General features: G+C 42.3%; 1 protein-coding gene across 3 annotated transcripts in view; it reads right to left on the bottom strand.

Annotated features, from left to right (window-relative positions):
• LOC142566024 (casein kinase I) overlaps positions 1-17404 on the bottom strand; it is a 61848-nt gene that overhangs the window by 9781 nt on the left and 34663 nt on the right. For all 3 annotated transcript variants that reach the window (XM_075676716.1, XM_075676718.1, XM_075676719.1), the window contains exon 5: positions 12678-13191. In XM_075676716.1, coding sequence (XP_075532831.1) covers positions 12678-13191 — 514 coding nt within the window. The remainder of the gene's footprint in view (positions 1-12677; positions 13192-17404) is intronic.

Here is a 17404-nt window from a genome sequence, read left to right on the forward strand (position 1 = left end):
ATATGAAGATCTCGTGCAGTGCAGAAAATGACGCTATGCAAAGCATTTCGCAGGTGGCCAACTACCTCATTTACTGCCCCACAAGGTGTTACCAGATGGCACAGCGTATCAATTTAATGCGAGTGATTGTATGTATGCGACAACAATGGATTGATGGTGATGATGACTGACTTAGTGTGCAACAATTAAAAAAAAAAAACTGTGCTAATGCTGAAGGTATTGCACAGGGTAAACTGGGCATTTCTTTAATGCAGTGTGATGTCAAATGCGTCACAAAACACTAGTTGCCACAGGGAAACTGGCAAGCACACTGGTGCTAAGTGATATGACAGATGGGCCTAACAGGCACTATTGTTTTAATATCTGAGACTCCTCTGCATGACTACTGCAGCAATCATTGGAGTTACGATGAAATAGGTGAGATATTGCTTGGTACTATTATAAAGAATTGCAACTGCTTATGTTAACCCTGTAAAGCTCTAACACAGTTCCACATCAAGCAAAATTTGAACTTGTTCATCTTTATTTCTGGCCACGGAAAGTACACTTGTACAAAAGAAATGTAATGTTATAGAGTAAGAATTTCATTTGTACATTAACTATCCACAACTGACAATTTGCTCCAGTATATAAAAATGTGACTATATAGGCTAGGCGTTAAGCTTCCTGTACTTAGATCAGAATTTTCAGGCATCAAACTCAGCATAGCAAAAATGACACGTGTGGCATTACAGGTTTATACACAGAAAAGATTTCTATCTAGTTTCAATCTCAGTTCAAACTCTGATTAGCTGTCAAAGGGGTTGCATTTTTCTGTCTTTTTGGTGTGAAACAGAGCTTGCACAAAGCATTATATGCTTTCATCACAAAAACAATGCTTCAAGTAGAATAGTAAAGAAGGAAGGACAAAACTTAGTGAAACATACTAATGTATGCCTGTCCTAACTTTTTTAAACAGAGTCATGACCATATAGTGCGTTGAGACCATGCATCAGCATGTCTCAAGAACTTGAAAAAACATGCATGGTCTCAAGAACTTGAAAAAAAGATGTGAGCAAAGTTATTAAAAAACAAGCTCGGCCTGTTGTCATATGCAAATGAACTTGTGGTTGTAGCCACAAGTCTTTCACCCCACATTAACACAGAGATGTGCAAGCTTCAAGAGATGACAAGAGGCATGAAACTTATGAATTTGTTAAGAGCACATAGTCCAGTGAAACATTTAAGAGTGTTTCATTTCTGAAATGAGAGTTGTACTGTATTTCGCTAGTAGGCCACCCACATTGTCCTTCAAACTGAAAATGCCTTTCTAAAGCTTCCCTTACCATCTGAGTCAATATCTTCTATCATTTGTGCTCTCTCCAAAATACAGTGATCACAACTTTACTGACGGACCTTCGAGGCTTGGCACTCTGGGTCCTGAAGAACCAGAATGCAATCACTGCAATGCCTGTTGTTTGCCATCCGACACTGACAAAGCCACTGCACAATGTTTTAACCAAGCTGTGTTTTTGACGCATCCACTTTGCACTTGATCAACATTCTACTATTGACAATTTTAATAGAACAATGTGGTCGAATAATATGCTTAGTGACTCGGCATACACTTGAGCCATGACTTCACATGCTGCCAATATTACGGCACAAATGCTATCAACAGCTTTTGGGGTTATGACGTTTGTTTTTGTATGATGCCTTTGGTCTGAAATCCTGGCTTCTAAACATTCTTTTACATCAACAGTGGAATATGAATAATGCTTGTCACTTAATGCCTTCATCATGCAATCAATTTATATTACCCAGTTCTCTTCCTTGCAGCATAAACAAGTTTGAACTAATAGGGTGTCTACCAAGTCGACGTTTCCAAATTTCCCATGTTTCCCAGCTTTTGCCCAAGTACTTTTGTAACATTCCCTGGGCAACACAGTACGTTTTATATCGAGACAGATTGACACAGTAACGCCTGATACAAGCATGCTTAAGAATAAAAATGACTTCGTATAGGTGCACAAATATCAAAATTGTGTCTGCAGGTCCAATTAAGATAGAGGTTAGAGGTTAGTAAAATCCACAGTGAATCACAACTTAGAAAAGAATAGGGGCCCCAATAGTTTGGGGCCCCAAAGAGCTTTGCGGGTGTTAGCGTTGGGGCATGCAGGAGTGAAGAGTTTTAGAATAGGGCTTAGCATTTGCGGATAGCATCTTGCGCTGACAGCACCACTACTGCATCAAAGAAAAGCTATTAGAAATAATTAAATAAAATATACCATTTTATGATAGGAATAGTAATTTTGACTTGCGTGTATTTGCATTTAATTACAATTTAGATGTTATTCTGTAAGCAGCAAACAATTAGTTGCACTTAGTTTTGAGCAAACCAACTTTACGTGCCTTCACCAGCCAAGCTTAGCCGTTTTAGGCCTACAAGCAGTAAAATCCACACTCGAATTCGGAATCAGCACCGTCTAATGAATCAATCTTCACACGCTAGTTGAGGGAAAGCGATAACTGCAGTCACTTCTCCTAGCTTGCGAACTTAACGCGTTACAACTAATCAAACCCAGCTTGGTGCTAGGTTAGATCCCTCGCTTCGATGGGTGCTGCCATGTTTGATGACGTAAAGCTTTTGGGGCCGCTATTTGGGCTCTCGCTAAATCAGTGAAATAGTGTTCCCAACGCAAAACCCAAACGCAGTTTGCGTCTTGTACATGCGCAGCGGCTTCGATGCTATTTCTTTGTGGCCCCAAAACGTTTGGGGCCCCTATTCTAAAACTCTTTACTAAAGGCAAATACTAAGCCGATGTGCACTGTTCAGCTAAAACAATTAGCTATGTTTAATGGAATCATCCTTAATATTCAGCATTTAACTCGTCCCAAGATTAATGTGTATGCAAGTGGCGGAACACGTTTCATTACAGATCCTGGACAGTGTCTTTTTCACGTGCTTGGTCACATTCTCAACAAACCTCGTATGGTTGGTTCCATGCAGAGAACAGAAAAACACTAAGGAATCAATTTGGTTCAAAGGATGTTGCATCAAATCTGGGGCTTAAAGGGACACTAAAGGCAAATACTAAGCCGATGTGCACTGTTTAAATACCCTTATAGAAACCTAGCAACGCTTGTTGCCTACCAAGAAAAGACTTGGTTTATGAAAAAAATTGCATCTGAAGGGTCCGAATAACTTTATCGCAATTCAAATCTTCCGCAACCAAATTGGGAAGTGGTGACGTTGCATACGCCATCACTGCCCTTTGATGCCGTCAGCGAGTAAAATAGAACCCAACAGACGGCGGTGTGGCTTTTTTTTTTTTAGCACAACTCAAACACGCGGCCATGGAGAATTCGAGCCAAGGCAGAGTGGTGGATTCACCGCTGCAGCTGCTTTTGGTCAAATGGCGTGGACCGTTCAGGTGTACTGCGACATCACATGGAAGTAGAATTCTAGGCTACTTGCAGTTTGTGCGAGTTTCGCGAGCCAGCAAAACTAGCAAAACTTTACACGATAACGCAACTCTGAAACGCCAAAGTGTGGGCGGCCCAGAGTTGAGCCAAAACAAACCCTTTCGACCGCCCGCGTTGTTGTCAAGGATAATGTCAACGAGGTCTTTTTTCTAAAAATGAGATTAACTGGACAAGTGGCATTTTCTTTTATCTTATAATACAATACAGTGATGTTTTTATAACGAGTGGCTGAGTACCAGTGACAGAATTTAAATGAGTAGTGCCTTCGTCATAAGGCATTTACTTAAATGTCCCTGGGGAGTCTAATCGTGTCCTGAATTTACTTCAATTTCACAATTACTAAGGCTCTGTTCACAATGATATTGATGCTTTAAGAGATTCACAAGCACTAATCTATCACTTTAGTTTAACTTAATATTTGCCTTTAGCGTCCCTTTAAGTAGAATGAGGTGTGCTAATTTGCGAACAGATCATACAGGGTACGTGGACAGCAGCTAATCAATTTGAGCCAGCAACATCTTTATGCTGTCCTATCAGATGATAACGCATGAGTGATGCCATCGTAACATAACACAGCTCTGCCACTTCCACCGCTAAGTGCTTTGTAGACTTCTTTGTTGACGGATTTCTTTGTTGACATCCAAGCACATTCCCATGTTGGTGCAACTCAGATCAGGGAACTTCAAGCCCCTAGCTAAGACGACGCACTATGAACTTAAATCTTGGAAAGGCTAAGAAAAAGTTTATATTAAACTCATGGCGGACACCAATACCAAAGTATGTTTTAACTAGTAGTGGTACCGATTAGATTAGCTTTATCAAGTTTATGACATACACGAAATGTCAGGCAACCAAAAAGCAACACGCATAAGTAATTGTTACGCCCTCACAACCTCTGACTGGACGAACTGCCGAGAGCACGAGATGCCAGCTCTCAGTAAAAAGTGCCCAAGTATTAGCAGATTACCTGGGTATTTTCACTAGCACACATATACGCCTGCACTTCACACGATATTGAAATCAACAATTTACAAACACTATCTTTCACTAAGTTGCAAGCACATGCAATGCAGTACTTGTTGATATTTCTCTACTGAAAAGCATGCATTTCTTTGCATGTTGGAAACATGCTTGCACCTCTCTGGTCTTACTGTTGCACAAGAACAGACCCCTACTCTAGTGAAAAAATCACATAAACGCACTTAGATGGTATGTGGCTCTGCTTCCATGGTAGACATTTGCAAGCATAGGCCAATGACTTCCAATGCGCCTTCTATTACACCAACAACCACTAAGTGTTTGGCCACATTCCCCTTAAACATAGCATCAAAATTTAATATCACATTCGAGGAAAGTTGTGGCAGAGCTTAAGCTGAGCAGTGATTGGGCCCTGGATCCCGCCGCCATCTTTGCTCAACTGCGGCACCTCCTCAAGATCGTGAAAATTGTGAAAATGCACATATTGTGACAAATAAAGTCTCGTTATGCGTGTTTAAATATCCAATGCATTCACTTTTAATTTCTGCGTAGTCGCAACAATGTGTGACATTGTGCTCTTGCTAGATTGCTTCGTAAAAACTATATTCTGCATATTGGATGCGACTACAGTGTTGAACAGAATCTACAGTCAAACAGCCCATTTCAGTGTCAACAAATTAGTGAACCAGATATCCACTGGAAAAAACAAACCCAGTAATTAAAAGAGTTGCATGCAAGAGTACAGCGTGAAGGATAAATAATAGAGACGACACATACTGTATTGTAATTGTACTTTTCATGTCTGCCAACCTGCGGCGAAACATCAGAGGCCATTAAACCCAGTAAGCTCGACATGTTCATTATTAGGTGTTCATTATATTAAGGCTCAACTGTACCTCTTCTACGATATATTAGACATCTTTAGTTCAACATTAGCATAGTAGCAGGGTGAAGGGAAATAGTGTTACCAATCTGCAAACAAACTTTGCAGAAAGCTAGTTCTAATATAGCGTGATAGCGTAGTTTACGTGCGAAATGCTATTCAGTTGTGCTTCAAATTTTGCATGCATAGTGCACATAAGTGATCTTTTTTATTCGCCAAGCTTCGTGTGTGCATAAGGAAAGTGGGAGAGGCAGACAGCCAGAAGTGCGTTGTATTTGTACTTTTCATGTCTGCTAATCTATGGCAAAATCAGTACAAACCTGCCATCCATGTCCTCCAAGATCACCTGATCTCAGAGGCCATATGCCGTTGCGCCCAGACCTCAACTTTGCTGACAGGTGGCACTGCCATTTCGAAAATCACTGTCATTAGGCCTCGACGCGTTCGAGACAGAAGCAAGCTCGCAAACTTCGCAAGGTTATCTATCATACTCTGTTGTTGAAGTGGCCCGAGACTAAGCGAGAGTCGTTTACACAGTCATCTGCTACGAATGAAGCTAGTTCTAAAAAAAAAATTCCAAATTTATTTCGACGCACACGGCCGAGACCACCCCTATGTCTTACGTAAACTATGTAAACCATACAAAGGTGGCAATGTTAAATCTGAGAAATAGCATGCGTACGCTAAACGCTATGGGTCACTTAGCGTCATGTGCATGCGAACTTTGATCCCGCTATTCCGCTAAACATGTTAAACTAAAACTGTCTATTCTTGCACAGTTTGCTTGGTAAGCAAAGTGCACAAGCTATTGGCATGACACTTAACGTCAACCCACAATATGCACTGTGGCGTCGTATCTCTGCTGTTCTCTCAAGATGTTGTCTTAAAGTTGGCTCCAATCCAATGTCTTTACAAGAAACACATCATTATTTTAATAAATTCTCATTCCCAAGGCATACAGAGTTCTTTCTTTATGAAGAATTTGTTTGGATGAGAAAGCTGATGGAAAATATATTTACGAGGTATTCAAGAGCTCGTATAGCAAAACCTACTAATAGGATTTTGCCTACAGTCGATCCTGGATATATCAAACTCTGATATATCGAATTATTGTGTATATCAGATAGTTGTCAAATTCCCTTGAAAATATAAAGAAAAAGTATAGTGATGTACTATGCATACATCAAGCTCCTGTTCATCACTGTATTCAATATATCGAACGTTGCACCAAGCAGAGTCCCTGCAAGTTAACAGAGATGTAATCGCTTCTCGTGTCGTCAAAAATATTTAAAGGGCACCTGAAACAGTTTGGACAAATTTTGTAAAAGCATAGGGTATAGCTACAGTTACTGCTATATTAGCTCTGTGTTTGTCTGGTTGAGCTCTGCGTCATCTGGTGGCTGCACCCTGCAGGCCACTCACGTTAGTGCCTCCACCCATCCGCCAAAATGCCCAGTCCACCTGCACTTACCGGAATACTGGGGTGGTATTCTGTAGGAGTCCACCTAGTGGACTGTCCATTTCGGCCGCTGCTAATTAGCTGGGGCTGCTCATGTCCTTCTCGCTCGTACAGCTGCAACCAATCAGCAGCGGCCAAAATGGACAGTCCACTAGGTGGACTCTTACAGAATGTCCCCCCCTTGGCTAAACTAAAGCTTTCTATTATGGAAGTAACCCCCTGGCGTGAAGTGATGGCTGTAAACACATAGATCCTGGCACCAATTGGAGCCACTCTGCTCGCCTGTTGCCTTGCAGAGGGACACGATGTCACAGATTGATATGTTGCCAAGAGCTAGATTTGCAGCCCACAACGCAGCAAGGGTAATTCATGGTCCTTGCAAAAAGAAACCTCAAAACCAATACTGACCATGCAGCACAGGTCAACATGCAGACGACACTTACTATGTGCTGAAAGTGCTTGAGTGCAGTGATTAATTGGTGTGCATTCTCTTTGTTACTTCTTGTTCCATAGAAACATATTAATCACCATTCCGGCTATTAAGACCATTTGTTCACCGTAAAGCTGGAAAAATTGATGACGCTACTAACGATGAGCCAACCGGATAGCTTGCCCGATTGACGTCACAAGTGCCCGCTACGTAGATGGTAATGGGGCGGCTGGAAATTCAGGGGAGCAGCGCCACGGCTATCGGTAACAATGGACATTCTTAAAGCTTTATAATAACTTACACACTTTACGCGGAGCACTTAAATGTGTCACTTAATGATCAGAAGGGCTAACGACTCAGTATGTTTGTACAAAACCATCAAATTCGTTTCAGGGTCCCTTTAATACTGACAAATTTGAAACGGCACTGTTTTGGCAGATGCTATCAAACAAGATTAAATCTGAAGAGCAGGACATGCCACGAAGAAAGCTCTCAGTTTTGCTCGCTACGAGTATGCATGGCTTGTACAAGCTGCAGCCATTCGTTATCGCGAACGGCATTTTAGTATTTTGTGAGCAGCCAAATCGAATCCAACCTCAACCTCCACTCAAACGAATCTTTACATTACATTACAGTTTGAATTAAAAACCCACTGCACGCCACATATGCGCTTCGTTGAAAGACCCCCCATTGCGGCGGCAGTGTGCAAGACTAATCACTGCGCGATTCGCGGGTCCATGCTAGAGGAGTTTCATTCATGCTCACACAGTTACATGTGAGTGGGAATGGACTGGGATGTTTTGCAAGCTGAAAGCTATACTTTCTAAACTAACAGCGTGTGTGTAATGTCAGCAGTTAATGATGCAAGGGCCAGGGGCGAAGGGCTGAGAACGAGGGGATGTACTAGCCACGAGGAATCGGAGCACTCAGCAACATACAAATAGAGGCAAACGGACTTTTTAGGGCAGTCAAGAAGCGAGGACAACTGGTTCCAGCAGGAAGTCGATTCCGAAACCTGAATGCAGCTCGACACATATGAAGATCAGCCATTCGAACAGCATATTGTTGGTATTTTAACAGACATGTGGCCGGGGCACATTCACATGCAATTCGCACTAGAAGTGCACTGATGGTGGCATGGTGCATATCCATACAGGCTAGTTTGCTTCTGTGGTGCGTCAATTTCTACCTGGTCTTGAATAAAAACATGCAACAAGTATTTAGAAGCGCGCAAGTCGCACCACGCTCACTTCCAGGTGACATAGGCCTGTAGAGTTAACGTTGTGATTATCATTTCGAAGACCATGCTGCAGCACGAGCGACTTCTAAGTGAGCAAAGAAATAAGACCTTTTTTTTTGCATTTGACACTGCCTTGGAGAAGCAAACAGTTAAGTTGCGACTTTTCACAATCTTGGGAAACTGTCCAAGGTGTGCGGAGGTCACAGATTAGCTTTAGGTAGGAACATTTTATATTTCGAATCATCAATATATCGAACTATTTCACGATCCCCTTCAAGTTCAATACATCCAGAATCTACTGTATACTACAAAATAATGGTGCGGGCACAGCACAGAAGGCAAAAGAAAACACACAAATTGCAGTGTTCGGTTTCCTTATCTTGTGTCTTCCCTTCTGTGACCAACTCACCCAAGCCTCCGTACTCCCACCTATCATTCGCAATGCACACATTATATAGGTGGCATGCAAACTGATCCATACACAGGCATTTTTGCATTTCACCCATATAGAAATGCAGCCGTTGCGGGTGAGATCGAAAAAAATAGATTACTTGCTTTCTTTCTTTATTTTTCTGCTATAACAAGGAGTGGCACTGTGTAGTTCAAGCACCACGAAATTAGATTGTTGAAAACCCGTCGTGAAACTACTACACTAAAATGTAAGACCAGAAAAATACTACAAAACACAGTCCCATGAACATACGTAGTGTCGCCTATAGCCTGTTAAAAATATTGACACCCTCTCAAAATTAATGCGCCATTCATTTTCCATTCGTATTCGAAAACCATACACAGGTGCGTAGCAGGTCTACAAATAGTTAAACCTTGATATAACGAAGGTAAAATCAGCAATTTGCTTTGTTATATAGAAATTTCGTTGTATTAGAATTCTACCTTCTATGCAAATAAGTACAGTCGATGATCCATTTTTCTTACAAGGAAAGGGGCCGCAGAATTTTCCGAATTATCGGGCAATAGAAAAAAAACAAATTTGAGTGAGAAAAATTAATTTGGATGAATTTGGGAGTCGGCAACGAATGATACGGTTTCATGCCGCTTCGATAATATCTTCACATCAGTGGCACAATTGAGTGAAGCCAGCCACGCTTTTGCGTGCACTCCACCAACACGGCTGATAGCGTCGCCCTTCTGGGACGACGACGTCATGAAAGCGCCGGCAACGGGGAGCGAATGCGTAGTCTGGCTCCTGCTCCGAGTCACCGAAACACATTCTCCAATACAAAACGCGCGGGAAGACAGCTAACATGATGCCACGCCGTCTCGGTATATGAGGCACATTACCTTTAAAGCAGGGTGCGAGGCTGCGTATGCACTCAGCCGCGCTTACTGCCATGCACAGCCACGGCAGAGACGCGCGCCAGAAATCACAAAGCGCCAACTTACCCTTACCCACCCTCCCCAGCTCTCGCATGCGCTTGACAGTGTTACCGCGAGCGAGCTCCCCTCCCCCTATTCCCTTTGCTCGTGTGGGCAGGTGGCACTCATGAAGCCGCCATCTTTCGTGTCTCACCCTTGCACACTTTCACTTTGCACGTAAATCACAAACTGCGCCGGCTGCGATAGGATCTTATCGCACTTGGACTTCATACAGAACGTGATGCGACTCCACTTCGGCAGTCGCTCTGTCTCGCCGCACGCAATTTGAGAGGCGAGTTTGCAAGCAGCCGCTTGTAATTCAATCATTTGACCGTCTGCGTCAGTGGAAGTTTCCATTTATTGTCTCGGCATTCCTTTGTGTTGGAAGCGAATTTCGTTATACTGAAATCGCATAGAAACTCACTGTTATATTTAAGTTCTAAATACATGGTGTTCTATGGACAAAAGGTTATGAAAAGTTGTTATATCAAGAATTTCGTTATATCGAGGTTTCACTGTAATGAACTGTTGCAGTAGCATTCCCACAGACTTGCAATGTCATAGGGCATAGGCACACACTTGTTAGCTTGTCTTTTCGTGCCACGTTGAACATCCCATTCACGTAAGCTACATTCACAATGTTGTAAAAGCTTAATGTTTATGCTTTCTTGATAAATGTTCAGAATTAGCCTTTTTCTTAAGGATGCTGCCCCAGAAGAAGTCACTGGCGATGAAGTGAACAATATAAACCTTCACTGGTGCCTTTCACATGCTTGCCGATAGAGAGCTTTACTGCCCACTTGTTTTTTTTACTCGCATCCATCAGAAAGGAAAAAGACTTATTTCATCCTTTGCCACTTAATTGGTGCACTGAGGCACGCAACATATCCTGTTGCTTTCAACCGTTTCTTTCAGTGCGTAAATACAAGCTGTCAACACATTAGAAATGCGGCTACGCAAAAGGAGCCATACGGAGACACTGTACGGATAATCCTTGAAGCATTTTTCTCACTGGTCACTCCGCAGCACGACTGTCTGTGTGCATTGCAAATATCATGAAGAATAGAAAGCACATGGAAAATACATGAAGACTAATGTAGAAGTAGGCCAGCAATAGAAAGAACAGCACATGCAAATCCACAGCATCATCAAAGCGTTTAGCTTGTCCACAAACTTCTTACTGTTTGCAGTTTAACGGAGCCATGGACGGCTCTAGCAAAGCTGATAGCGACACCTTGGGGCACTTTGGCCAACTACAATGTGTTTAGAAATTTTTTTGTCATGTCAGCGTTATTGTCAAAGTAAAATCATAAAAACGACTGAACATTAATGATTATGTCATTGCAAACAATTTACACCAGCAGTCAAGTAGGGTCATTGCAATATGAGCTTTGTGTTAAACTCTGCATCACAAGATGTCGCTACCATCACTGTTGCTACCATACACCTCTTCGGTAATCCAGTAAACTTCATGTGGCAAGGAGTTTGCGGACAAGCTAAAGCTCTCTATTATTACAGTAGTACCTCGTTGATACGTTACCGTTATGTATGTTCTCCCGGCGCCAACGTTCGCATCCGAGGGCACAGAAAATTACCGAATAGAGTTATGCTTTTTACTAGTTCATACGTTCCCGGAGAACACGAGTTTTCGGTACCAACATTCAGTACGTCGCCAAACTGCGATCGTATAATGTTTTCCGGCCGCTAGATCCCATGTAAACAAGGAAATGCGCAAGGCGCGCGCAATCGAGAACAGTATATAGCTGCCCGCTGCGGCAGCTTCACCACAATACTCGCCCACCCATCTCACGTGAAAACACCGGCGTACACTTAGTTTCTCATTTCGGTACCAGCAAATCTTCGGGGTCGTCGCACGTGGCATTCACAGCTATCACCGCCAATTCTATTGTGATAAGCATCTTCGCCTATCTGTTTCGGGCACCGTGGTGCCATGGGAGGCATAGCGCATGCTTTAAATAGGCGATAACCGACACACGCCGCCATTCCCTGCTGCAGACTGCGATCGTATACGTTTTCCGGCTGCTAGATCCCATGTGAACAAGAAAAGGCGCGAGGAGCATGCGATCAAGAATGGTATATAGCCGCCCGTCTCATGTGAAAACGATGGTGCACGCAGTTTCTTATTCCAGTTCCAGCAGATCTTGGCTCAGGTGGTCGCACGCCACATTCACAGCTATCGCTGGATGCGAGCATCGCGTTTCGCTTCGGTGGCATCCGGCATCGCCCACCAGCTTGATTTCGTTTTGGTTTTCCATCGCCCTCTTAAAACTCCACGCAATAGGAGATCAACCAAACGCATCTCGGGCCACAGGAGCACCACCAGCTCGACGTGCGTCGGCGTCTCGTGCTGCAACGATCCCCGCGACTCTTCGCATTACGTCCACGTCAACAAAAGCATGTCGAACTTTTTTCGTTACTTCAGATCATACGTTTTCCCGGTTTAGTACGTTTTTCTCATGGTTTTTCCAAAATGTATGAACGAGGTTCTACTATATATGGCCTCACTGCATCATTTGCAGAACGAGCTTTTGATAAAGATGAGAAAATTAAGAAGAGAAGGTTGCAAATTTAAGGGTTTACCAATGAGATATGGTATCAATTTTACAACAAAATTTCTGTCGCTTCATTGTTACCCGTAACTGTACATGCGCTCACATTGAAAGGGATGCCCCACAGAGAAAAAAAAATCCTTACAAAGGAATGTGAGTGGCATTTCTCTGTGGCAGCATTAGAAAAGTAATGGCCTAACCTATTCTATGCAACTGTATCAAGGTAAAAATTATGGCATGGGCAGCATCCCTGAAAAAAATCCTCCAGTGCTCACCTGCAGTAGCACCGGGCTGTCCAGCCATGGCGCCTGAAGCAGCAGCTGAGGCAGCTGCCTTCTGCTTGAGCATGGTCCAGTCAAAGACGTAGTCATACTGATGATTCAGCGTGCGGAAAAGAATGCGGAAGATTTGGCGCAGGTACTTGTAGTCAGGCATTTCCTCAAAGCGTAAGCCACGGCAGTAGTTGAGGTACATGGTGAACTCAGCCGGAAAACCTTTGCAGAGCACCTCGACAGGTGTGGACATCTTTTTCTCGCTGATTTTTTCGTACTTCTGCTTCTTCGTGGCAGCTTTCAAACCTTGCCAGGGCAAGCTACCCCGGTTGAAGTACATAAGAACATAGCCCATGGACTCCATGTCATCACGGCGGCTCTGCTCAATGCCCAGGTGCGCGTTGATCGATGCATACCGAGCCGTGCCCGTCAGGTTTTTGTCCTCCCGGTACGGGATGTGCTGCTTGTTCCGGTTGTCCCGATACTTCTTGGCCAGCCCAAAGTCGATCAGGAACAGCTGAAGAAGCAAGAATGTTCATTCTACTGAATTTATGTAGATTGTCGAACGCATGGCTACTCAAGATCCAACTCAAAAACACCTGTTGGTAGAAGCTTATGAGGGCATAGTATGAGGCAATGGTGAAAAAAGGTCACGTACATTATGGTCATCACCTATTACTCATCACTTGTCAGTAAAACCTGGCATACCTTAAGTACAAGTCCTGACTACCCGACGTTTTTATTTAAAGGACAGGAAACTGTGTTAAAATAGGTGAATACGTTTCACAGAACCTGGATGTGTATTCAGGTGTACCCCAGGGTTCAGTTCTTACGACTTTAGTTTCTCATTTACATAAACGATATTCATTTCTGTGTCCCTTCATCTATCGAACTTCACCTCTTTGCAGACGATTGAGTCATTTACAAAACCATGAAGGAACTTGAACTCCTTAACTACTCCCTAGATTCAATCTATGCTTGGTGCATGAGTTGGGGAATGCAGTTAAATGTGAGCAAACGTAAAGCATCACATTCACCAATAGCAAGCACCCTCTAAATTTCACGTACATGATTGCCGACATACCTGTTAAAATATATGATCAAGTGAAGCACTTCGGGCTCACCCTAACATCTAACCTTCATTGGGAACCCTACATCTAATCTATTCGTTCTAAAGCTGAAGGTAAACTAAACTATGTAAGGAGAAAACTGCATAACGCACCTGTGAGTATTAAACTTAGTGCCTATAAAACTCTCGCTAGACCTATGTTCGAATATGCAGATATTATCTGGAGCCCCCTAAAAAAATATTCATCAACAAATTAGACCACATCCAGAAATTAGCTGTAAGGTTTGTTTACCCAAACTAGAGCTACTAATCTAATCAACCAAGCTAATTTACTAACGCTGTTCCAATGCCGAACCATATCAAGGTTAAAGTTTTTGTACCTACTGTTTCACAGGCATTTTAAAAATAAGTAATTCATGATACTTACACCCTCCTTTCAAGCATTCATCAAGAACTAGCCATTGTAAAGAAGTTCGTCAAACAATCAGCCGTGTAAATATCCGCAAGTGCTCAGTTTCCAAGGGCCATTTCTTTATGAAATAAATTGCCAGAAGATGCGGTAGCGTGTATGTCCGTAGATTCATTTGGTAATTTCATTCAGAAAATGGACTTTTCTGTTTAGACGTCTGCTTTTTGTTTTTTAAAGATATGAGAATATCAACCTTATTTTCTGTTTTGAACACAATAACCCTTGTAAACATTCCTGCAAGGGCCCAAAAAGGGCCTGCAGTATGTTTAAATAAAATAAATAACAAGTGATTTACCACTGCCCATCTCTTGCCAAATGTGCATGCCTGCGAGGTGTCATTCATTTATCAATCACAAATGATACCAACTAAAATGCACTGCAAGACTGGCATTACTACTGGCTAAAGACCCTGACCTATACAAAAAATATACTACTTATTACACCTCAAAGGCCTCGATGCAAGGCATTACAAGGGGGAATGGTATGAGTAAAGCAGTCATGCGTTACATAATAAAATGCTTTTCGACGGCAGAATTGAATTGGAGGTGATATATTACCAAAGTGATGCATGCATGAACATCATTCCAATGTTGGGTAGTATGGAAGATTTTGATATGAGTTGGCTAAATGGCATTTTGATGGATGCTGTACGATATGTAATGTAGAGGTCGAATGGAATTGTTTGGTGCTAAAGAATAAAAGTGCTTGTATTGTAAAAAGAGGTAGAGGCGTGCGATCATGCGAGAGGCGAGTGTGGAAACTAAGGTGCTGTGGTTTGAGGGCAGTAAAATGGGTATGGTAGTAGTTAGAATAAATCTGACATGATGAAAAATGGAACTAGCATATTCAAGCTTAGGTTGGACAAACATTATATAGGCAAGTAGTTTGACAGAAGGTGGTGCAAAGTTATGCTATAAGTTGCCATAAGTAGCTAAGTAGGCAATTTGCAAAATTAGAAATTTGATGTAGTCCAACACTCAGCCATAATAAATTTCTTTACAGAATCACTAACACATCCGTCAAAAGATCTGAACCGTTTAAATATATGGGTGTCACCCCCTTGAATAATTCAGGTTAGTATATGCACTAAGAACACTTTTTGGCCTGCTAACAAAGATATGTTTTGATGTCATTACACCCCCAACATGCAAGGTTACTGGCACCTAAAACACTTGCCTGTCCCAAACATCAAATGCATAAAACCCTGTAATATTTGCACAGAATTTATGCTCCTACTGCTGCACGGCCTACAAAAAATTAATGAACCTCCTACCATGGCTTCTGCAATACTCTGAATATGTACTAAATGGTCTTGAATGCATTTTCTGAACTAAAGCACTCATTTGTACATCTCATCTTAATCCTGGTCATCCCTTGTCAAGTTAATCCCTTCCGTGCCTTGAACAATCTGGGTTCGTCTATGGGTTTCTGGTTTGGTTAAAAAATGGGCATGGACGAGCTCAGCTCGTCGGCGATACTTTGCATTTTACTGCAATGCCATGGACAAACCTAGTTTTGTTTCAATGTTTACTCATACTTTTGGTGGATGGCAGCACACAATCCATGGAACAGCACAAGCACAAGCAAACAAGGCACAGCTGGAGATCTTGGCGATGAAACTACACTAAACACTCGTCGGGCACATTGTATGCAGTAATGACCATTTTCTGCAGCACTTATTCCAATTATCTGTTCAGCCTTCGAGGAGAATTGCAACCACTCGGGCCCTTCCCAAGTAAAGGTTAGTCTTCAGAGCTGTATTATGTAAACTATGCAAGATAGCAAGGCTAGTGACGTGTGCATGGTCATTTCTGTAAGATCCTGACAAATGTATTTACTGCCCACAGCATACTGACAGCAGCAAAACTGCTGCAATTGCTCAAGGACCTTCACACACAAATCTATAGCAACACTGACAGAGCTAAGCTGCAAGATTTCAATGGCGTCTTCTAGCATGGTGGTTGTTAATCCGAGCTTAGCTGTGATGCTGTAAATTGCACAAAAGTAAGCTTGTAATGTAAAATCTGTTGGAATTATTTAGATGTCACACTTTAGGACAAAAATTTTTACATACTGCCAATACATCTGTGAGAAGGGAGCATCCTCTCGTCACTCGAATGCTCTGAAAGGTTTAATTTCACAGCAAAATTTTGCTCATACTTATCTGTTCCATGCAATTGAGTGGAAGACCAGAATGTGAAAATAGCTCTGAAATGCGACCATGAAAGCATACGAGTGAGTCTGCAACAGAAACCACCAAAACAAGCGAACGACACCGGCAGTAGTCATAGTCACCTTATATGCAGTGGCACCCCTAGCAGCAGCTTCTGTTCCTATGACAAACTTGACTGGATATATTGCAACCAGTAAAAAAAAGTATTAGGGAACTCTGGTCCAATGGAATAGGTGGCAGCGCGTGAGACCTCACATGGCATCCAAAATGCGTACAAAACTTCAGTCACCATTATATATTTGTTCTACAGAACACCTGCAAGTTGCTTATTAAGCAGGTAGAGATGCTGTGCTTAAACAATAGAGCAGCAATGAAAACTCGGTTACTTATATTGAAAATTTGTTGCAGATGCAGTGCACTCAGCTAAAATACTTTAGTAGAAGTACCGTTAGTTAGTAAAAGTACCGTATAGACTCGTGTAAGGGCTGCAAATTTTTTTTACAATTTTGATAAGGTGCGGCATGGGACCAAACCTTGTGGTCCAAATGGTGCCCGCCCATCTGGCAACTTGTGCACACCCCGAATCTTGTTATATCAAATGTATTGTAATGTAAAATGGTAATATCGACCAGCAGTGAAAATATGTGCACGCTGATGAGAAATTTTCATGACAGGTGAGGAGGCTAGCCAAACAAAAGGTCTGGCATGCTACTGCAGGTTTAATATATAGGAGATCAAAAGATGAGAGAAAAAAAATTCACATTTAATCCTTCTGGCTACACCCAGAAATTGACAACATTGCAGTTATTGACGGTGCCATCAATCTCCCCTTTCCACTTTGTTCATTTCATGGTGCTAAGTGCTGGCCCTTCCAGAGTTTTTGTGTAAGTAGATGTGCAAGCTTTTTTTCTTTTGTTCTCTTGTCCCGTTTTCTATGCTATACTATAGCTTTAGGCTAGTGGGCTAGTGTAATGCACCATGAACATTCCAGGCAGTTTACCTCACAGGACCCAAATGCA

This window comes from Dermacentor variabilis, unplaced genomic scaffold (genome assembly GCF_050947875.1).
Source record: "Dermacentor variabilis isolate Ectoservices unplaced genomic scaffold, ASM5094787v1 scaffold_12, whole genome shotgun sequence".
Classification (NCBI taxonomy): domain Eukaryota; kingdom Metazoa; phylum Arthropoda; class Arachnida; order Ixodida; family Ixodidae; genus Dermacentor; species Dermacentor variabilis.